A 23,044-nucleotide genomic window follows, 5' to 3' on the forward strand; every position below is an offset into this window, starting at 1 on the left:
TATCCCGATATTTTTGGTAAGGAAAATAGGATAGGATTCTATATGTTATGTTATGTGTTATCTTATAATATATGTGTTATGATTAACCTATGATTTATGTGATGTTATGTATGTTTGTAGACTTGGGCATATGACCTGTATAACTAACAAGCCCCAATAAATTTATGGGCATATGACTTGCTTAGCTAACAAGCCCCACAAATCTAATGGGCATATGACTTGTTTGTTTATGGGACCCCAAGTAATAATGGCCATTATAGTATATGTGACATATATTTATGATATGTTTTATGTTGCATTATGAATTATATGTGTATATGGATTATGTGTTAGGTTTTCCTTGCTGGGCATTAGGCTCACTCCTTTATGTTTATATGTGCAGGAAAATAGCTTTGGTGGCGGGGAAAGGTTCTTGGAAGCTTGGGGATGTGTATTGAGGCGGAATGGAATCAAAGGACCGAGAGTTCGATTCGAGGATGAAGTTTCTTAATTATGGTTTTATATGTATTTTCCGCACTTTACTATGTAATCAATTTTATTTAAAATTATGTTATGTTTTTCTTTTAAAACAATGAGATCCCATATCCTACTTTGAGTTTTATGTAGTTTAACATTTGTTTTTACAATTTTTTAATGAAGTAATGGTTATTTCACTTGTAAGTTTTATTAAAGATTAGCGTCTATGTATAGTTGTCGTTAATGGTCCAAATTCTAGAGTAGTTAGGTCATTACAAAATGTGACTAATTAGTCAGTACCATGCACAAGTGAGCAAGATTTGCTAAGCATTCAATAATCATTTCATGTCCACATTTACACAATCAACATGCCTCAAGAGTAGCCATGCATGTCACATATGGGGTGCAGTTTTCTTACCTCTGGTTCGAGCAAGGATTAATAATAAGAATGACCCTTGAGAACGATCAACCTTTTGGTCCCTTAGCGGTTACCTGGTCATAACCAATTATGGGATTCCATCAATAAATTGGGTAATAAAATATTTCCGGACCAAGACCTAGTGTGACAGTCAGAATCCCGTGATCCATAAGAGGAAAGACCGGGTAAGCTGTGCAATTCCACACCGCCTGGGGAAGGTCAAGTGTGATGGTTCTAAGACTGTGTAGGTATGGGACTACACAGTTGAAGATGGCTTAAATGGATTGATGGGTACTACCTATATCAACAAGATGCATCTTCTTTTCGGTAGCCCATCACTTGAGAACTCCAAAGTTAAGCGTGCTTGACCTAGGGTATTCTAGGGATGGGTGACCTCCTGGGAAGTTTTCCTAAGAAGCATGTGAATGAGGACAAAGCACGCTGAAAAGACTCGTGTTGGTTTGTAGGGCCAGCCGTCATTTCAGAAAGCATCCATAGTGACGTGGGGCATCACAAATGGTATCAAAGCCTTGACCCAGCCGGAAGTGTGGCTGACGGGGACGTCGGGCCCGTAAGGGGGGGGGTGATTGTGATAGTCAGAATCCCGTGACCCGTAAGGGGAAAGATCGGGTAAGCTGTGCAATCCCACATCGCCTAGGGAAGGTCAAGTGTGATGATTCTAAGACTGTGTAGGTATGAGACTACACAGTTGAAGATGGCTTAAATGGATTGATGGGTACTACCTATATCAACAAGATGCATCTTCTTTTCGGTAGCCCATCACTTGAGAACTCCAAAGTTAAGCGTGCTTGACCTGGGGTAATCTAGGGATGGGTGACCTCCTAGGAAGTTTTCCTAGGAAGCATGTGAATGAGGACAAAGCACGCTGAAAAGACTCGTGTTGGTTTGTAGGGCCAGTCGTCATTCCAGAAAGCAGCCATAGTGACGTGGGGCGTCACACCTAGCCTCCGGGACATCGAATCCCACTAAACCGGGTAGTAAGATCGATCCCAAGGCCTAAGGTTTGCATCCCTAGGTCAAAAACACATTTTTGGCCAAAATGACTTTCAAGCGCCACAACCCTTCCCCAAGCGCCGCAACCCTTCCCCAAAACAGAAACAATCCCCTCACGCCTCTGCCTCAAGCGTTGCGGCCCTTCCCCAAGCGTCACAGCCCTTCGGCCCCAATTCAGCCAATACCCTGGTTTTTCTTCCCTTGCGTTTTTCCTTGGAACCAACCTTTCAAACCAAGCTCAAACACCACTTAAACCTCCAATACAACCCCTAGACTTGATCTATAACACTCCCTCATCAAAACCCAAGTTAAATCCCAACCAAAACTTCCATCAATTCCAACTATCCACAACAAAATCATGAGCTAAAACTAAACATCAAAACAGAGCATACATGGAAACTAATGGCCAGAAACTTACCTTAAACTCAGGTTGTGGTGCTCTTCAATGGTAGACCACTCTCCCAAACTCCCAAGGCCTACTTCCTAAGCTTAAATCCTCAACAAGATCACAAAAATTACAAAGAAGATGAAGGAGGAGGAAGGTATAAAGTCCAAAGAACTTTACTTAGCTAAGTTAGATAGTAGTATAATAGTAATAATAGTATTATCTTTTTCACTATGGATTTTTGGTTCAGACCGAGATTTATTTGGACACTCATAGTAACACTTGTAGATTTTCTAAGTTTAACCTATAGTTTAGGAATATAAATTTTAACCTAAGGTTTGATTAATATGACTGATATTGAGGGTAATATTTATTATATTATAAGGTTTAGATAAGACCCAATAAGATAATAGCACATGTCATGTGTATGTTTAATAATGATTAAGTATTTTGAGGAATAAATTTATTAAGGTTAAAATTTGAATATCCTAGGGTCAGTCAGCAGCTTTGAAAACGTTAGAGGGCTTAGTCAAGGCTGTTTACTCAATTCAAATTAAGCTAAAAATGTGTAATTTCGTGTTTAAATGTTCAGTGTATGCCGATACATCGCAGCTATAGGGGGCGATATATCGCAGCACGAAGATACGAAAAACACGAAACGTCGCACAATTGCCTCGGGCATACTGGGCCAGGCAATATATCGCCCGATATATCGCCTACAGGGGGCGATATATCGCCTCCTTCAGGGCATTTTGAAACATTTTGAAAATTTTCTCCATTCGAACCTTCAACCTCTTGATAAGTCCAGCATCTTTCTGAACGAGTCTTCAGCCTCTGCTGAACGATAATTCAAATGTTTTTCACTTAAAAAGCCATTATTTTTATTCAAGTTAAATGAAGATCTTTTCATTTCTAAACTCTATAAATAGGACCTAGTACCCAGCCATTTATTCATCTATTAAGCTAAGTTCAGAGGCTGCAAGTTGCTAGGTTATTATATTGAGAGTGTAAACACTTGGGTTGGGAATTATAAGCTTGATCATTATAAGCTTACCAAACACTTGGGAAGTAAGCTTTATAGCATTTTGGTTCAAGGTTTAGATTGGCTATAGAAGCATCTAAGAACTTGCACATAAGTTTTTGGAGTGTTCCAAAGTCCCAACTCTGTCCTCATATCCTGGTAATTTTGGTAAGGAAAATAGGATAGGATTTATGTGTTATGTGATTTTATATGTTATCTTATGATTTTATGTTATGTAATATGATATGTTAAGTATGTTTGTAGACTTGGGCATATGACCTATACAACTAACAAGCCCCAAATAGATTATGGGCATATGACTTGCTTAGCTAGCAAGCCCCACTAATCTAATGGGCATATGACTTGTTTAGTTTATGGGACCCCAGGTAATAATGGCCATTATAGTATGTATGTGACATAAGTATTATGATATGTTTTATGTTACATTATGAATTTTATGTATATGGTTATATGTTAGATTTTTCCTTGCTGGGCATTAGGCTCACTCCTTTTTGTTTATATGTGCAGGAAAAAAGCTTTAGTGGTGGGAAAGGTTCTTGGAAGCTTGGGGAATGTGTATTGAGGCGGAATGGATTCAAAGAGCCAAGAATTTCGATTCGAGGATGAAGTCTTTACTTATGGTTTTATGTGTATTTTTCCGCACTTATTTATGTAATCTCTTTTAATTACAAGTATGTTATGTTTTGATTTTAAAACAATGGGATCCCATATCCTACTCTGAGTTTTATGTAAGTTTAACATTTCTTTTTTTTATATTTTACAAGTTTTAATCAAGTTATGATCTTTTCACTTGTAAGTTTTATTAAGGATTAGGGTCTATGTGTAGTTTTCATTAATGGTCCAAAGTTTAGAGTAGTTGGGTCATTACAGAAGGTACAGGTAAGCTCTTGATCACACTATGTTTTCTCTTCAATTTTACTACTGAACTCAGTTTATGTCTATCCTAGGGGTAAAAAGACCATTATACCCCTAGGTCATTTAAGGGTTTCTAAAGGCTTCCAAGGGCATATTTGTCCTTTCCAACCTATCTCGTTAATCATAATTAACGCTCTCCAATTCCCGCTATTCTCGATAATCACAAACATCGATAATTTATATCCCGTTACCCTTTAACTCCCGGTAACGCTCTAATCATTAAAATCACCCCGAGACTCATCCCGAGCCTTAAACTTAAATCTGTTATGACTAGACCGCTAATTATATTACCATGGTCGTCTCATGCCGAATGGCTCGAACAAACCCACATCATAATGTGGTCTCAACAATATATTACCGACATGCATACAATTATACAATTATACCCTCAACGGGCCAAATTATCATCACCCCCTATAAATGTAAATGTGGATTCACATGCATGCATTTAACATCATATTATAATATAATTCACATATACATGCATTTTATCAATTAATGGCATAATTAAGCAAGTATGGCCCTCCCGGCCTACTATTCCTGCCATTAAACCATATCGGATAATTCGGGGCATTACAAACGTAGTTCAAAGCAATCTTTTGTGATGTTTTGAATTTTTTTAGGTAAAAGACTTCTTGTTTAAAATTCTTTTTATCATTTGATATGATTTTAGAATTTTGTTTTATGTTGAAACCTCTTTATTTATAGAAAATTGATTTTATAAAATAAAGAGATCAAAACTAATTTTGGCAGATTCTAGAATCTGTTAATTTAATTATTCCAAAAAAATTGGTAGTGAATAATTAAATTTAATATCAGATAATATCTATATACTAAAATTCAAATTTAATTTTAGAGATTTGAATTTAAAATTTGTGATAAAATCTGATATAGATATTTATAAGATAATATCATTATTTTATATTCTAAAATTCAGTTTGAATTTGAATTTGAAATCTAATTAAGATATCATCTTTTGTCTATTTAAACCTTCTACCATACTCAACATAATGCATTCTTCAAAGTTCTCCAAATTTGAGAGACATTGTTTAACTTTGAGAAGAAAGAAAAGTATATATTTGGGTATGTATATTTATTCTCCTTGATTGTTTATATCATAAACAATTTTATAGTTTATATATATTTTTTTTAGGAGACGACAAAAGTTTATTTGTGGCAATTATCTATCTTCAACGGGCATATATTTCTTAATTTAAGGAGTCATCTTCAACAAAGTTTGCTTTTTCAATTTTGGTAACCAAAACTTTCGTTTATATATACGATATATATATGTATATGAGTATGAGTTTTTGAAATCTCCAAATAACAAATTTAGTAGGAGATTACAATGTCAACTCGCCATTAAAAATTGCAAACACAAAAGAGTCTTAACATTATTGGTAGACTTTTGCTTTCAAGAATTAGGCTTTAGACTTTAAACAGTCTCCAATATTGTAAGCCCGAAATATTCTATTCATTTTGATTTGATCTTATTTATTTATATATATATATATATCATATATCTTATCAGCATATATTTTGCGTAGATGATTAACCACATTTTTTTTTGGCTATATTCATATATTGGTCATCAATATTTTTATTTGAAAATATATGCATATACATATAGTAAGAGTTGAAGATCCATAGAATAATTGGATTTCTCAAAACGAATTTCTAAGCATTTATATTTAGCTTTATGGTAGCATTTCATGACCCATTTTTTTTAGCTCACGTCATCCTCTGCTAAATACATGTATGCATACAAAGACTTTTATATGTTCACTGAAAAAAGGACTTTACGCAGTCATTAAATCATTAACATCATTATGTTGACTTAGCATGACTTTAATTCTTCATAAAATTAAGCTTTGCTTTGTAAACATGAATATGCTTTCAGTGAAGTTTTTGCACATATTGCTTTGGCATACATATATAATTCCTTTTTTTTTTTTTAGACTGCCTGATGAGTAGAGAAATTTGATCAACAACTATTTTGGTTAACTAAATTTCTACACTCGTAAGCTTCGGCGTTGAAATTCAATTGAGGTACTGGATTTTGGCAAGTTTTGCTTTCCTAATTTTAATGTAGCAAAATTTTTTTTTATTTTTTTTTAAGAAAATTTTGACAACATAACCTAATATGAATTTTATAATTTATCATGTTTTTCATGGCTATATCTCACTTTTGGAGACCTTTTGTTGGCAAAGCCTAAGTCAGAGTGGACCATGAACAACATGAAAATCAATTATAATTTTAGGAGAGATTTGTATAACATAACAACATGGAGAAATCATATTTTCCCCTTTTCCCTTTGGCTATATCTCACTTTTAAAGACCTTTTGTGGCTTATAAAGCCTAGGTCAAAGTGGACCAAAGACAAAAAAAGAAAATCACGAAGAAATAAAAGATGTTTGGAATACCAAGAAGAAAATAGGGACAAACTTTAGTACTCACTTTGTAGAAATCCTTGAAGATGAAAATCTTAACTCTCTGTATTTCTTCCTTAATTTCTCTTTATTTATTTTTTTTATCATAATCTCTCACACAATTTTGACAGAGCTTTTTTTCCTTCTTCGTTTCTCCTTTTTTTCCTTTGTCTGATTTACTTCCTCTTTTATAAACTCTATTTTACTTTATGTGTAGAGTGTTGAAAGTGGAACGTAGGAAGGTGGAGAGAAAAGTAGAGATATTTATCTCCACTAATTTCACTTATACCACTTTTTATAATAATACATTTAATATATATATATATATTTCCGTTCAACAGTCACCATCAATTTAAGTACATATAATGGTCACCTATCTCTACATAATTCTGATTTTTTTCATTAAGATGAAAGGTCCATCTAATTCTAACATCATTCTCAATTTGTCATGAAACCATAGTCTACAACTCTTGAGAAAGTGCATACATATAAGCTCTACCCATCAGTCAATGTGTTTATATATCATATATATATATATATATACATAAATATATCCTTAAAAAATACATCATACAAAAGAAGGTTTAAGGAACGGTAGAGATAATTGGTGGGTTGAGCATATTCCAATGTTGTACCTGTATATCATCCCATTCATAAGCAGTTGGTCCCATCCCTCTTTTGGTGCAACTCCTAAGCCTCAAATTTCATTAAAAACAAAAGCAAAAACAAAAGAACCCCTGAGCCTCAAACGAAACATGAGGTTATAAGGCAAGGAAGGAAACATCACCTCAACCAACCATCATTCGCCATGTGTTTGTTGGAACGTGCTATTTATAATTTCATTGCTTCATTCATTGTTTCAGGCTCATTTTTTTCCCCCAAAAAAAATAGTTGAAAGTTCTTGCAATGGTAACTTTTGCAGCCTCAGCTTTTGCATCAACAAGTTCGCATGTCAACTATGGAGTATCATCAGTGTCAGATTCCAAAGCAAGTTCAGAGAAAGTTTGGTTAATGAAGCAGAAGGTGACCCATTACGGATTAAGGGTCTTGACCAAAGTGGATGAGTTGAGTATCAACACCAAACTAAAACTAAGTGGTGCTACTAGAAGAAGAGATGGGAGGCTGCTTTCAGGCAAGATCGTCTGCGGTAGTGGTATGAATTTAGTATTTGTGGGAACTGAAGTGGGTCCTTGGAGCAAAACCGGTGGACTTGGAGATGTTCTTGGGGGTCTTCCACCAGCTATGGCGGTAAGTTCTTCTCCTCTTTCACTTACTCGACATTAATGGTGGAACAAACAATAACCAGTGAAGTTAGTACGTTTCAGGCAAATGGGCATCGCGTTATGACGATTTCTCCACGTTATGACCAGTACAAGGATGCTTGGGACACAAAAGTTACTGTTGAGGTACCGATAATTATATATTTACGAACCCAAGTTGACTTTTTTTTAGGGATTGTGATTACACATTTCTCTTAATAGGTTAAACTGGGAGAAAGAATAGAGAAAGTTGGCTTCTTCCACTGCTACAAACGAGGAGTTGATCGTGTGTTTGTGGACCATCCAATGTTCCTCGCAAAGGTTGGTCTTTTGTGAACCCATTTAGCTCTATTCTCTTCAGATACAACATAATCTGACCATTTAAATGATGAAATGAACTAAGGTTTGGGGGAAAACTGCTTCCAAAATCTATGGTCCTACTGCTGGAGAGGATTATGAAGACAATCAACTTCGGTTTAGCCTTCTATGCCAGGTGAGCAAATCTCCATCACCATTACCAACCTTTAGGAAATTAATGTCCAAATCAGATTTACTAATATACATTTGATCTTTTTTTATTATTTTCAAAATTTATGCTCTGAAGTAACTTTTTATGGTTTAGGCAGCTTTAGAAGCTCCAAGGATTCTGAATTTTACCAGCAGCAAATATAATTCTGGGCCATATGGTAGGCACACACTCATCTATGCTTCTTGAAACTTAACAGCATTCATTTTAATCAACATATCTTAATTTATTAACACACTGAAATTGTTACTTGTCAGGTGAAGATGTTGTCTTCATAGCTAATGATTGGCACACTGCCCTTATACCATGCTACCTGAAAGCCATTTATAAAGCCAAAGGCTTATACAAGAGTGCCAGAGTAAGCAAACCTATTAATTATTTAATTTTCATTATAAATCTTTTTATATGCTATAAGCAAGAGCAGTTGAGAGCTCCAATCAAGTTCCACCTTCTTCAACATTTGGATTGTGGTTGCTTGCTGTTGTTGATGTCAGGTTGCTTTTTGCATCCACAACATTGCTTACCAAGGCAGATTTGCATTCACAGACTTCAAGCTCCTCAATCTCCCAGATACTTTTAAAGGCTCTTTTGATTTCATTGACGGGTATGGATTTTATGGCTCAGTCAAAAGTATCACAAAGTTTTCTTGAAGCTTCATTGGCATTTATTCATGTTCTGCAGCTATGAAAAACCAGTGAAGGGAAGGAAAATAAATTGGATGAAGGCTGGAATCCTGGAATCTGATAAGGTCTTGACTGTTAGCCCATACTATGCCAGGGAGCTTGTTTCCGGCGTTGAGAAAGGAGTTGAGTTAGACAACGTTCTTCGAAAAACCGGGATCATGGGGATTGTGAACGGCATGGACGTCCAAGAATGGAATCCTTCAACTGACAAATATTTATCCGTCAAATATGATGCTTCAACTGTAAGATCCTAAACCAGAAAGGAATATTTTTACAAGCACCATTGCTTTGTGTTCTCTTTAATTCATTTGGGATAACTTGTAATGTAAACATGCTCAGGTCAAGGAAGCAAAGGCCATACTGAAAGAAGCCCTCCAAGCAGAAGTAGGTTTGCCAGTAGATAGAAATATCCCTGTCATAGGTTTCATTGGTAGGCTTGAAGAGCAGAAAGGTTCAGATATTCTTATAGCAGCCATTCCCTATTTCATCAAAGAGAATGTTCAGATTATAGTTCTGGTAAGAATCAAGCCTAAAACTCCCTCACTTTCTCTCATGTATGATGCTCTTTCAAGTACTTAAAAAATAATATACCTTAGGTCTAATCTACTGCAATGTGATAATCTACTTAGGGAACTGGGAAAAAGCCAATGGAGAAGCAGCTCCAACAGTTGGAGACATTGTATCCCGACAAGGCTAGAGGAGTTGCAAAATTTAATGTTCCTTTGGCCCATATGATAACAGCCGGAGCTGATTTCATCTTGGTTCCTAGCAGATTTGAGCCTTGTGGTCTTATTCAGTTGCATGCTATGCGTTATGGAACTGTAATGACAATTTTTGTTGGGAAAACTTTGTTTCTTGAAAGCCCTTTGCAAAATTTTTCTTTGATTTTTACTATCTACTCCTGGTGCAGGTACCAATTGTTGCCTCAACTGGGGGGTTAGTAGACACTGTCAAAGAAGGTTTCACCGGATTTCAGATGGGAGCCTTCAATGTAGAAGTAATAACTTTATTTATATCTAATATTCTCTTTAGTTTTAAAAACAAAAATAACGCATCAATAACTATAGCGCCAGTCCTAACGAGTTCAACTTCTTGCAGTGTGATGAAGTTGATCCGGTAGACGTGCAATCAGTGGCTAAAAACGTTACAAGAGCCCTTGCCACATGTGGAACTTTAACTTTGACCGAGATGATAAAGAATTGCATGGCTCAAGATCTATCATGGAAGGTAAGAAGAGTTTAATCTTTGGGAAAATATTAATCAAAGTGGGAACATTTGTATTTAATTACTATATGGGACGTCACAGGGTCCCGCTAAGAAGTGGGAGGAGATGCTGCTGAGCCTTGGTGTTGATGGCAGCGAAGATGGTATTGATGGCGAGGAAATAGCTCCTATGGCCAAGGAAAATGTAGCAACCCCGTGAGAACAAAGTTCTACCATTCCACGGCAGATCATGGAGATTTTTAACTTAAACTAGATGTACTCCATAGCCCAAATAAAAGCCTTTAATATTTGTTTCAACCATGCTTTAGAGACGTGTGGTCAACTGTATCAAGGGTCTTTGCATTGTGTAATGTGAACCTAGATAACTAACCAATTAATAAAAGATTAATTTTCTCCTAGAAATATGGAAATGGCAATTGATTCATTCTATAGAAATTATTAAATGCAACAAATTTGGAGTATGATTGAACCGTTCATGAAGAAATCATCTAAATAGATGACATAAAAGACTCGGCATTGATAAAACCAATCGTGAAATTGAACATGATCACATAAATCTAAGCACACAAAGGCATATACATATATACCACTGAATTTGGATTCTAGAACTTGTTGCAACATATATATAGTAGAGATACCAAGCATCGATCAGAACAAGATAACTATAATAATTGCGCAAATTTAAATAATAGGAAGCCAAAATTGACTCCAAAGATATCGTATACCAAGAAGCTCGATGGGAAAATCTTCCAAAAAAAACTAAAGATGTTCAAATTAACAAGACCCTGAACAATTCGCTCAACACGAATACATATATTTGTTACGAATAAAAGATAAACTCCTAGAACAAAAGATAAAAAGGTAATGACTCAAAAAAGTAACTAAAAATGGCAAAATACTGCATCACACGCTGAAAGGAGCTCCTAATCAAACAGACTGAAACCCATGTCTTCGTCACTCTCTTCCTTAGGTTCTTCCTGTAAAAATTCACACAAAAACAAAATAAATGTTTACCATAACTAGCAGACAATTGACATTATAAATAGCAAGAAATAATTGAAAAACATCAGTTTGGTTGAATTCATGGCAAAGACTGGTTTACCTTCTTCTCCTCAGCAGCGGGGGCAGCAGCAGCTGCACCGCCACCAGAAGCAGCGAGGGGAACAGCAGCAACAGCACCACCACCACCGCCGGCACCACCACTCACAATAAGGTCATCGATGTTGCGCTTCTCAGCAAGCTTAGCAAAGAGGCTGAACCAGTAAGATTCAACTTTCAAGTTAGCAGCACCCACCAAGGTGGCAATCTTCTCAGCCTGTTGATTGAAAATTGATGTAAGGGAAAAAATCTCTCTTTCAAAAAAAGAAAACCTACTTACATCTCCCAACAAAAACAGTAATCTAAAGCAGTAAAAATAAAGTTAGAAAACAAAAAAACTAGTGATAGTGAACAAGAAAAGCCAATGCTAGCCATCAATTACACAATTGTAAAATTTATTTTAATAAAAAAACAGAATCAAACCAGGATTATTTAACAAACCCAATAAAAAATTACAAATAACTTATCATCTAGTCTCTAGACACATAAGAACAATCCTAAAGATCAAATTAAGCAAAAGACATACAGATACCGAGCTAAATAATACAATACAAAAGGTTTCTAGGATAAGAGAAAATTACAGTGATAGGGATTCCATCGTCATGGAGGGCCATAACGGCATAGCTGCAAGCCTGCTCTCCGACCGACATGGTTCTTTATACTCTGAAACACCAGAACAAAACCCTATTTCAGTACCGAATCACAATTAATTTTCATAGAAAGAAAAGAGAGAAATATTTACATTTGAATGAAATTGAGAAAGAGCGAGAGTGACCTGAGGGAGATGAGAGATGTTTCCTTGTGTAGCCTCGCCGCACTCTCTGCGAATCGTCTCTGCAAGACCACAACACAACTGCTAGGGTTTCGAGGGTTTTCTATAGGCAAGGGCTTTTTAAATGACTTGAGAGATAATGGGCTCGTACTCTTTTAAATCACATACATACTTGGGCCACAATCAGCACCGTGCCTAACGAAATAGATATATATATTTTTTTTTTTTTAGGAAATTACATTTTATATGTGATATTTGATTGGAAATTTTTTAAAAATAAGGTTTTTATACCATCAATAAAATATAAGAGTTATACTTTTTTTAATTTATATGAGAAATTTATTAAAGAAAAAGTTAAAGTATGAGAAACATAATTAGTAGCTAACTAAAATATGGAAATGTCACATTTTTTTTATCATAGTTATGTTTTCTTTGATTTTGATAGTAATTTTATTTTATTTTTTATTTTTCCATCATTTTTTTATTATTTTTTCTTTTTTTTTTCCTTACTTATTTTTTCTTCCATTTTTTCCTTTTTCTACCAATTTTTTCCTTTATCTTTTTTTCTTTCCATTTTTTTATTATTATTTCTTTTCAGTTTTATTCATTTATCTATTTTTTTTTTCATTTGTATTGTTTTTTTTCTTCATATTTTTTTCAGTTTTTTTTTTCATTCTATTTTTTCTTCATTTTTGTATTTATTATTTCTCCTTCCATTTTTTTTTCTTTTTTCACACATATGAGTTTTTTTTTCTTCTTCCATTTTTTTTCTTTTTTTTCTACCAATTTTTGTATTCATATATTTTTTTCTTTTCATTTTTCCATTATTTTTCTTCTACTTCTTTTCATTCTTATTTATTCATCTATTTTTTTTTCATTCATCATTTCTTGTGTTTTTTTTTTCATTTTTGTACTTATTCTTTTCTCATTCTATTTCTTTTTTTTCACACATATATTTTAATATTACATAATTATTCTACTATTTTTTTATTTATTATATTTTATTATTGTAATTTTTTTATAGTTTTTTCCAGTATATGTAAAAAAAAATTCAAATCAATTTTTTCAACATTTTCTTTTTACTGCAACACTTATAGGAATACCAAAATTTTGAAAGAAAACTAATAAAAATATGAAAACATGAATGGGTAATTGGTTACCTTCACATTCTTTGTGTGTATATTTCTGAGGGTAACTAGTTACTTTCACGTTCTGGTGTGTGTATATTTATGGTTTCTTTATGGTAACTAGTTACTTATGTTACTAAAATCATAGTTACTTCTTCTTCTTTTTTTAATGAAGTGTTCTTCCATTTTTTTCCTTCAAATTTGATGTTTCTTTTCATATTTAAAATGACTAACTCATCACCCCTCTTTGGTAACTGGTTACCCCTCTTATGGAAGAAAGTTACTCATCTCAGGATAACTGGTTACCCCTCCTGGTGCATGTTATTTAACCTAGCTCTAGGATTTTTTTTTAAGATCAATCAAGTAACTGGTTACCCTACCCAGGATTTGAAAAAAAAAACATACAATCTTAAAAAAAACATGTTTATAATGAATAAATAATAATTTTAAAAACAATTCATATTACAAAAAAAAATTTGCAAAATAACCAAAGAAAAATTTAATATAAAATTAGTAATATAAAAGCAATATAAAAAAACAAATAACCTAAAAAAATAATAATCAAATTACAAATACACCCTTCCAAATTTGATTAAGAGTAAAACTATGGCATAACCCAACTTTTATACAAAAATATGGGAAAATAAACCCATAAAAGTAAAAATTCTTAAAAAAAGCCATAGATTAACTTTTTTTGAAAAAAAAACCATATTTTTGCACACTCTATTAAAAATCCCATATAAAATGTAATTTTCTCTTTTTAATAGAGTGTGCAAAAATATGGCTTTTTTTTTTAAAAAAAAATTATAATTTTTTTTAAGAATTTTCACTTTTATGGGTTTAGTTTTCCATATTTTTGTACAAAAGTTGGTTTATGTTATAGTTTTAATCTTAATCAAATTTTATTAATTTGGAAGAGTATGTTTGTAATTTGATTATTATTTTTTTAGCTTATTTGTTTTTTTATATTGTTTTTATATTACTAATTGTTGACGCCGTTTTTCATCAATAGTGAAAGAAGAGCACGTAAACAATTACAAGTAATGACCAATTAAAAAAGAATAACAACACCAACACACGATTTTTACGTGGTTCAGCAGTTAAATCTGCCTAGTCCACGAGTCTCTGTTATTAAACTCAAGATTATCTCTGAAAATTCTTAAGCATGAATTCTTCAGAGTTTTCTCTCAAGGTTCAGCATTTCGGTCATTTACAATGGTGCACGACTTCTCTATTTATAGAGAAGGTTTGCAGAATACTATCCCACATATATTAGGTAGTTACTCTTTTTGTGTAAATAAAATTAATGGCTTTAAATGCTTATAATCAGATATAAAAGGAAACGTCCCCTGAAGATCAGGGGGCGTATAACTAATCAAATAATATCCCATGACTTTAGGGGATTTACAGTAATAAATGAAGATTACGTCTCTTATGGACAACACTTATAGATATTTACAGTTTTTTTCATATATCTCCAAGGCCTTAGCCTCCCAGGTTTCTCATCAGCTTTCGAGCTAATGACGTCTCCCGAGGTCACACGGCGTTCGAGATCGTATGTGCTTCGAGCTCGGAACCCCTGATCCGAGGTCATCCCTGAGGATAGATGCTTCTCCGGAGCTACCTTTTCGAGATCGTGAATACTAGCCCGTTTACCATATTCGAGGTCGTCTCAATCTTGTAGGCTCGATATTTAATCTTGGAGCCTACTTCGAACTTTACGGGTTCATTCGTTGCGAATCCAGCTTTCGAGGTTACATTTATCATGGCTCGAAATCTAGGTATAACATCTTGCCCCCTCAAAAGTATTTGTTCGAATCCAAAGAGAAGGAAACTTTTGAACTACTTTCTTCGGGAACCGTACCGTCATACACTTTTGAAAATGAACACGCGTCAGCTGGGTATTGCTCATTTTTGGCACTTGAGTACCTTGGGAACATGTCCACGATCATCCGTCTGCCATCTTTTCGGCGCCATCTTGTCATTGACCCCTGACCGTTGGATTTTACGAGGATTTCCTTCAACGCCCCAGATTAATCCCCTTTTTCCATCTATATATATGAGATCCCACTCATCATCTTCTTTTTTATTTTCGTTCACCGGGAGCAAGAGAAGAGAGAGAAAACGAAACCAGAGACCTTCCTATAAAGCTCCTATCCCGTGCATGTTTTCTCAGCCAAAGAAACGAAGAAACCCTGGTTTGTTCGAGTCCATGAGCTCTTATTTGCAACCTCTCCTTCATTCAACGATCTCTCTGCAATCGCCGTTATTGTGTAAGTGTGCAATCTTTGTTTTCCATTTTGTCAGTTTTTGTTCATATTGTTCTTGTTGTGTCTTTGAATGTACTAGTTTACATTCTTAGCATAATACGATAGGAGATTTCTATCCGATAGGCTCTTATGCTTTTTAGATTTCCAACACAGAATTTACATCACTGGTTCATACCCAGTTTTGATGCTTGAGCAAGGTTCCTGTTTCCTGGGTTTTAAAATTTTAAGAGACGTTTCTTGTACACCAAGATTTCGGGTAAAAAACTTTGGCTTTGGCCAATGCACGAAACCCAAGGCTGCCTTTTCTGGTTAACCGCCACTCTTTTTTCCCTTGATTTTTGGGATTTTCAAAAAATTATCCACTCTCCTTCCTTTCTCGTGGAACGCACGTCCTGACTCTTTAATAAGGGTCTTAATATATAGATTGTTTTGTTCCTAAACCTCGAGCTCGTCTTTTCGAACTCGTAATTCTTGCATGCATGGCCCTCACCATTTTTTCTTTCTCGCTAGATGTCACAGAATCTGGAAAGACGGTGGGGGTCGTTGCTGGCAATCCCTTACGAGCCAAAAACTCCGAGCCCAGAATCACTATTCGCCCGGAATCAACGTCGGATAAGGGAGTACGAGCTTGTGCGCGAGCAGGAGGATATTCGAGCTCATTATCGCCGCCAGATAGACGAGGTTATTGAGAAAGAAGAGGAAAATTCTTCGGGAGGCCTTTTATCCGGAATCCAATTCAGGACCTAGGCCGATTCCCCTCGACCCTGCACTAAAGGTCACTGCCGCATACCATCCAGGGGAGCTCCAATTTTTACTAATGGGGGAACCTTCTTCCTCACAGCCGAGGAAAGAAATGTTCGAGGCCGAGCACTACTAGAGCTCGGTTACCTCGACTAGTCAGATAACTGACATCTTGGCCCTCCATGGCCTCAGCTTGTCAGGTTCTTTAAAGTGTCGAGCTCCGTCCGACCACGAACGAAGCTGCTTCGCCCTTGGGGGCCGCGACGCCAAGGTGAAGTACGCGGCATGGAGCCAGGAGCACATGAGGGTGGGAGCACTGTTGCCCTTGAAGTCTTTTTTCAAGGACTTCACGGATTTCGTTGGGTTGGCTCCGTTCCAACTTAATACCAATTATTACAGGGTGCTGTCTGCCCTGAGGTCACTATACCACGAGCTGACGTGGGAAGGACCTTCGCCTCAAGAGATTTTATATCTCTTTTGTCTGAAAAGCAACCCCTCCCGAGCTCGGGGAGGAGATGGCTTTTATTATCTTTCGAGCTACCCCAAAGAGAAGAAGGTCTTTGAAGATCTTCCCAATCATCCGCCTGATTTCAAAAAGGCCTTCTTCTGGACAGACGGTCTGTCCCCATCTCGGCACTACTCGTTCAGGCGGATTCGTAAGTATTCCTATCATCTTTATCTCTGTGCTCGAGATTTTAGCTCTTAGATCCGTACTTAGTTGAGATGTGTTTTGTCTGTCAACCAATTTTCAGCGTCCCACTCCTGACAAGACAATGAAGGGACATAAGGAAACCCTGCTCCAACTCCCTCATGGTAGGAGGTCTCTCTTATACCTCTTACACGAGGACAGGCTCCGAAAATGCGGACTTTTAGGGGAGGGCCAGTCCACCTCTGACTGGTCCAATAAAAAATATGAACACTGGGAGCAGGTGCCTTTGCCCACAGGCGTCCTCCCTCCGAGGAGAGAAGTAAGGCCGCCACTTCCAGTTCGCATAAGGAGTCCGCTGTCCGGGAATGAGGCTAATGACGAAGCCTCGAGCTCAGATTCGGATGAAGGTAAATCCCTTCCTACCTCGAGAATGTGGTCCCCCACCCTACCAAAACATAAGCCCAATAGGTTAGTCTCATGCCCATAGGATAGATACCATTTCTACATATGGAGTTGGGTAGACGACTGTGTCCATAGGTTTGATAGTGGGCTCGGGAAGTACGACACCATGTATACTATGGACGAGGTGTGGAACAGGATAGCTGTTCAGTACGGGACCAACGATTATAGGGACCTTTCGAGGTTATCACCCACATATAGGGAAGGCACTCCCCCTGCCTCCTCTGAAGACGGGGGAATTTCATGGTCCCCAAGCTCGAGCTCGGGGGAGAGTTCCAGTTAGGTTTCCTCTATCATCACTTTATATGTCTGTGTGATACTGAAACAACTTATATGTTTTTCTCCTTTACTGATTCACACTGTGTTGTGACTTGTGCAGGCAAGATGGATTCCGACCTTGACAACATCATCGAAAGTGGTGGCGCCAAGAGGAGCAAGTGTCCCAGAGCGGGTTCGCTGAAGACTAACCGGCCGGGCAAGGGCCCCAAGAGGTCTAAGAAAACCCCTCCTCCTGCTCCACCGGTTTCGAGCTCCATCGCTGCGGTGACTTCCCAGGCCGGCGTTTCCACAGCGGCGCCGTCCCCGCAGGTCGTCGCCTCTACAATGGCGCCGACTTCGCTGGTCGGTCCCTCCATTATGGTTGAGCCCCAACCTCCTGTGGTGGTTCGATTAACACTCGGTCCACCTCCCAAAAATCCTTCTGCTTCTCGAACTCAGAAGCTGTCAGTTTCTACCCACATGGACGTGTATGTGGTCGACAATGCCGCTGGGTCTCATGGGTCTATGCTGGTCTCGGATGTTATGTCCCGAATCGGCCAGAGCTTTGGCAGTCTCGAGGCTCCGCAATGGCAATGCTTGAACAATACCCGAGACTGCACTGCCCTCTATGAGAAGAGTATCGAACTTACCGCTGCGGTAAGTTTCCTTCTACAGTCCTTAGTTATGATCACACTAACCTTGTGCTAACAATGATTTCTCCTTTCGTCAGTCTCTTGCCTTTACTGTCCAGCTCAACTACAGGTTGAACAACGAGATCCACTCGAGCAAGTCTTATGAGGCAAAGGATCTTCAACTCAAGGCGAGTGACGACCTGAAGGTAGCTAACGACAAGTTTGAGGCAGCAGCCGAGGAGCTCAAGACCATAACTTCCGAGCTTAAGAGGCTGAATACTAGGCTCGCAGAACTCGAGAAAGAGAATGCCAGGCTCGTGGCGATTGAGAAGGAGAACGCTCGGCTTCAGGAGGCCAACAAGAAACTCGAAGAAGACAAGGCCGCCACCTTCAATATTATTGAGGGTGAAAAGGCTTGTCTCCTTGCTAAGTACAAAGAGAAGAAGGATCAAGCGGTTGACTCGGCCATGTACCGAATGTGGGCCAACAATGAAGATCTGGATACCAGCTTCTTAGGTCCTCACGAGGCGACACTTCTCGACAGGTGGAATGCTCGGCTCGAGAAGGAAGAGGCTGCTCGGGAGGCCGTTTCGGAGGGAGCTCAGGAGGATAGCCATGTTATTCGTCCTGAGGAGTCCGGTGCTGCTGATGCTGAGAAGGCCAAGGGGACTCCTCTTTCTTAAATCTGATCTCGGGAAACCATCTATTGGGGCTGCGTCCCCTTATTTTTGTAATTATTTTAATTTATGCCCATGGGGCTGATACAATTTCTTTTAACATTGACTTTTATATGCTTTACATTTCTTGACTCGAAATATTTTGCACATTTTATATGGATGAACCATTTATGTTTATTTATTCATACAAACATATTGTGGATTTAGGCTCGAACTCGATGCATTCACGCATAGTTTGTTCAAATTATCCGCTTTCGACCTCGTTATTTATCAAAGTCGGATATTACTTTAACCATGAACCCGAAAGTACTTATATGGTATGTAATGTGAATGATTTGGCTATATCTTTTTTCTTTGCTTAGTTACTTTTCCTCGTCCTCGGTTTTTACTCCAAGGTTAAGAGTTTGAAACTATTTTTCTTTAAGATATTCCAGCCTCGATCTTGACCTATCCCGAAGTAGGTTTAAGCTCCTACTTATCGTCGATTAGTTTTTTGGCTGGTTTGTTCCAAACCTGTTAAGTTTGCACATCTGGTTAACTCCAAACGTTTTTTGTTTTTGATAGTTCGGTTATGTCCGAACCATCTAAGCTCGCGTATCTGGTTATATCCAAATACTTTATATATTTTTGATAACTCGGTTATGTCCGAGCTATCTAAGCTCGCGTATCTGGTTATATCCAAATACTTTATATATTTTTGATAACTCGGTTATGTCCGAACTATCTAAGCTCGCGTATCTGGTTATATCCAAATACTTTATATATTTTTGATAACTCGGTTATGTCCGAGCTATCTAAGCTCGCGTATCTGGTTATATCCAAATACTTTATATAGTTTTGATAACTTGGTTATGTCCGAGCTATCTAAGCTCGCGTATCTGGTTATATCCAAATACTTTATATATTTTTTATTTTTTAAGCTGATGGTATATATACCAATGATGCCCCCTTAATATCCTATGAGTGTGACCATAGGTTATTAAATTAAGAGAGATTGCAAAAATAAAAAATAAAAAGAGATAATATACTGAATGAAATAAATCTTTATTCGACGGAAATTAAAAAGCAAACAAACTAATACAAATAGAAACTCATGGTTATAGGCAACACTTTTCCTACACTACTGATAGTAAGGTCTAAGGTGTTCGCCATTCCATGCTCGTGGCACCAGGCTCCCGTCCAATCTTGCAAGTTTGTACACACCAGGACGGATGATTGACTCGATCTGGTATGGTCCTTCCCAATTCGGCCCGAGCACCCCAGCTGCTGGATCTCGCGTTGCCAAGAATACTGGTCTTAACACCAGATCTCCCATTCCGAACTTTCGATCTCGGACCCTCTTGTTGAAATACCTGGTAGTTCGCTGCTGGTAAGCAGCGTTTCTCAGCTGAGGCTCTTCTCTCTTTTCTTCAATCAAGTCTAAGGTTTCCTTGAGCTGAGTATGGTTTGAACTTTGATTGTAAATATGAGTTCGGATCGTTGGGATTTCGACCTCGATGGGCAACATTGCCTCGCAGCCGTATGCTAGGGAGAACGGGGTATGCCCTGTTGATGTTCGAGCTGTGGTCCTATATCCCCAAAGGACTTGGGGCAATTCTTCGGACCACCGCCCCTTCGCTTCCTCCAACTTTTTCTTCAGAGAACTTTTGAGAGTTTTGTTGACAGCCTCGACCTGGCCATTCGCTTGAGGGTGGGCTACTGATGAGAAACTCTTTATTATGCCGTTCTTTTCACAAAATTTGGTGAACAAGTCGCAATCGAACTGGGTTCCATTGTCGGATACGATCTTCCTTGGTACCCCATATCGGCACACGATGCTTTTTACCACGAAATCAAGGATCTTTTTTGAAGTTATAGTCGCCAATGGTTCAGCCTCCGTCCACTTTGTGAAGTAATCCACGGCGACCACAGCATATTTTACTCCGCCCTTACCAGTTGGGAGAGAGCCTATGAGGTCGGTCCCCCATATCGCGAAAGGCCATGGGGAAGTCAACATGGTCAGTTCGGATGGTGGTGCTCGGGGTATTGTGGTGAATCTCTGGCATTTGTCACATTTTTTCACGTATTCGAAAGAATCTGTTTTGATGGTTGGCCAGAAGTATCCTTGGCGTATGATCTTCTTGGACAGGCTATGCCCCCCAGTGTGATCTCCGCAGAACCCTTCATGAATTTCTTCAATGATTTTTTTAGCTTCGGGAAGGGTTACGCACCTAAGTAATGGCATGGAATATCCCCTTCTGTATAGCTTTCCGTCCAAAATGGTGTAACGGGGAAGTTGATACATCAACTTTCGAGCCTGGTTCTGATCTTTTGGAAGAACTCCATTTTCGAGATAATCAACTATCGGGGTCATCCAGGTCGGTTCTGTTTCAATCATACACACATCTTCCTCTTCTGGCTCGTTAATGCTAGGTGTTGATAAGTGTTCTATGGGTACAACATTCAGCTCTTCATTTTCGGCGGATGTGGCGAGTCGAGCTAAGGCATCTGCATTTGAGTTCCGTTCTCGGGGAACCTGTTCAATTGCATAAAACTCGAAATACTCCAATGCGAATTTTGCCTTCTCCAGATAAGCTGCCATTCTTGTGCCACGAGCCTGGTATTCTCCTAGGATTTGATTAACCACGAGCTGGGAGTCACTGTAGCAATGTATAGCTTTAGCTTTGAGCTCCTTTGCTATACGAAGTCCCGCGAGTAAAGCCTCGTACTCGGCCTCATTATTCGATGCTTTAAAGCCAAATCTTAAGGCAGAATGGAATCTACTCCCTGCGGGGGTAACCAGAATGACCCCTGCCCCCACTCCATTTTCATTTGATGAGCCGTCGACGTAAAGTTTCCACAGCTCGTGGGCCGTGGTTATTACCTCGTCGTCGGCTATACCAGTACATTCCACTATAAAGTCCGCCAATGCCTGTGCCTTTATAGTCGTTCTCGGGTGGTAGGTGATCTCGAACTGTCCGAGCTCGACAGCCCATTTAAGAAGTCGACCTGAAGCTTCGGGTTTAGACAAGACTTGCCTAAGTGGTCGATCAGTCAGCACATGGATGGGATGTGCCTGAAAGTAGGGGCGGAGCTTACGAGATGAATGAATTAGACTGAGCACGAGTTTCTCCGTCAATGGATATCTTGACTCTGCCCCCAGTAATCTTTTACTGATGTAGTAAACGGGTCTTTGCACCCTCTCTTCTTCTCGAACGAGCACTGCGCTTATCGCGTGTTCGGTAGTTGAAAGGTATAGGTACAGTATTTCTCCCGTTTCAGGTTTTGATAGGATGGGTGGTTCCGCAAGGTGCTTTTTGAGCTCCTGAAAGGCCAGCTCGCATTCCTCCGTCCATTCAAACTTCTTACCTCCTCTCAATAAGTTGAAAAATGGAAGACCACGATCTGTAGATTTCGAGATGAATCTGCTTAGGGCTGCCATCCTGCCAGTCAGACTTTGGACGTCTTTATGCCTTCGAGGTGAGGGCATGTCAATCAGGGCCTTGATCTTGTCGGGGTTAGCCTCGATTCCACGAGAGTTCACAATAAAGCCCAAAAATTTTCCTGAAGATACCCCGAAAGTGCACTTCTGAGGATTTAGCTTCATGTTATACTTTCTGAGCACGCCAAAGCACTCTTCGAGGTCATCAACATGGTTCTTGTTGAGTTGAGACTTTACAAGCATGTCATCAACATAAACCTCCATGTTGTTCCCTATTTGCTCTGAAGACATCATGTTTACGAGCCGCTGGTATGTGGCTCCAGCATTCTTGAGCCCGAATGGCATGACATTATAGCAGTATAGCCCTTTATCCGTGATGAAGCTCGTATGTTCTTGGTCGGGGGCATGCATGGGAATCTGGTTATATCCAGAATAAGCATCCATGAACGACATCAGGCCGTGCCCCGCCGTGGCATCCACGAGCTGGTCAATCCTTGGTAACGGAAAACAGTCTTTTGGGCAAGCTTTGTTGAGATCTGAGTAGTCAATACAGGTTATCCACGTCCCATTGGGCTTTGGGACCAACAC

General features: G+C 38.2%; 2 protein-coding genes across 4 annotated transcripts; one reads left to right on the top strand and one right to left on the bottom strand.

Moving 5' to 3' along the window:
- The first annotated feature begins 7,521 nt into the window (after positions 1-7,521).
- On the top strand, positions 7,522-10,754 carry LOC133797418 (granule-bound starch synthase 1, chloroplastic/amyloplastic-like). The gene is made up of 13 exons (XM_062235310.1): positions 7,522-7,908; positions 7,986-8,066; positions 8,142-8,240; positions 8,323-8,412; positions 8,542-8,605; positions 8,703-8,803; positions 8,940-9,049; positions 9,127-9,370; positions 9,468-9,644; positions 9,758-9,949; positions 10,039-10,125; positions 10,227-10,355; positions 10,435-10,754. Exons 1-13 carry the CDS (start codon positions 7,567-7,569, stop codon positions 10,549-10,551), a joined length of 1,833 nt encoding a protein of 610 aa, XP_062091294.1. The 5' UTR covers positions 7,522-7,566; the 3' UTR covers positions 10,552-10,754.
- A 261-nt stretch (positions 10,755-11,015) lies between these two features.
- Positions 11,016-12,382, bottom strand: LOC133797419 (large ribosomal subunit protein P1-like). Of its 3 annotated transcripts, none has more exons than XM_062235311.1 (4): positions 12,226-12,382; positions 12,032-12,113; positions 11,455-11,667; positions 11,016-11,329 (listed from the first exon to the last, which is right to left on the bottom strand). In XM_062235311.1, exons 2-4 carry the CDS (start codon positions 12,098-12,100, stop codon positions 11,276-11,278), a joined length of 336 nt encoding a protein of 111 aa, XP_062091295.1. In that variant the 5' UTR covers positions 12,101-12,113; positions 12,226-12,382; the 3' UTR covers positions 11,016-11,275. The 3 variants fall into 3 exon arrangements, with proteins under 3 accessions (XP_062091295.1, XP_062091296.1, XP_062091298.1); XM_062235312.1 differs by having other exon boundaries at positions 12,193-12,340; XM_062235314.1 differs by having other exon boundaries at positions 12,032-12,134; positions 12,226-12,338.
- Between the last annotated feature and the right edge of the window lie 10,662 nt (positions 12,383-23,044).

The sequence above is a fragment of the Humulus lupulus genome, chromosome 8, assembly GCF_963169125.1.
Source record: "Humulus lupulus chromosome 8, drHumLupu1.1, whole genome shotgun sequence".
Lineage (NCBI taxonomy): Eukaryota > Viridiplantae > Streptophyta > Magnoliopsida > Rosales > Cannabaceae > Humulus > Humulus lupulus.

What these genes read in the sequence shown, in the direction of transcription:
- LOC133797418 (XM_062235310.1), top strand. Translation starts at nt 7,567, where the DNA reads ATGGTAACTTTTGCAGCCTCAGCTTTTGCATCAACAAGTTCGCATGTC. An exon ending in TCTTTTGATTTCATTGACGG is followed by an intron (nt 9,050 to 9,126) that starts GTATGGATTTTA and finishes CATGTTCTGCAG; the next exon opens with CTATGAAAAACCAGTGAAGG. An exon ending in TGGGAGCCTTCAATGTAGAA is followed by an intron (nt 10,126 to 10,226) that starts GTAATAACTTTA and finishes AACTTCTTGCAG; the next exon opens with TGTGATGAAGTTGATCCGGT.
- LOC133797419 (XM_062235311.1), bottom strand. Translation starts at nt 12,100, where the DNA reads ATGTCGGTCGGAGAGCAGGCTTGCAGCTATGCCGTTATGGCCCTCCAT. An exon ending in ACGATGGAATCCCTATCACT is followed by an intron (nt 11,668 to 12,031) that starts GTAATTTTCTCT and finishes TTCAATCAACAG; the next exon opens with GCTGAGAAGATTGCCACCTT. An exon ending in CCGCTGCTGAGGAGAAGAAG is followed by an intron (nt 11,330 to 11,454) that starts GTAAACCAGTCT and finishes GAATTTTTACAG; the next exon opens with GAAGAACCTAAGGAAGAGAG.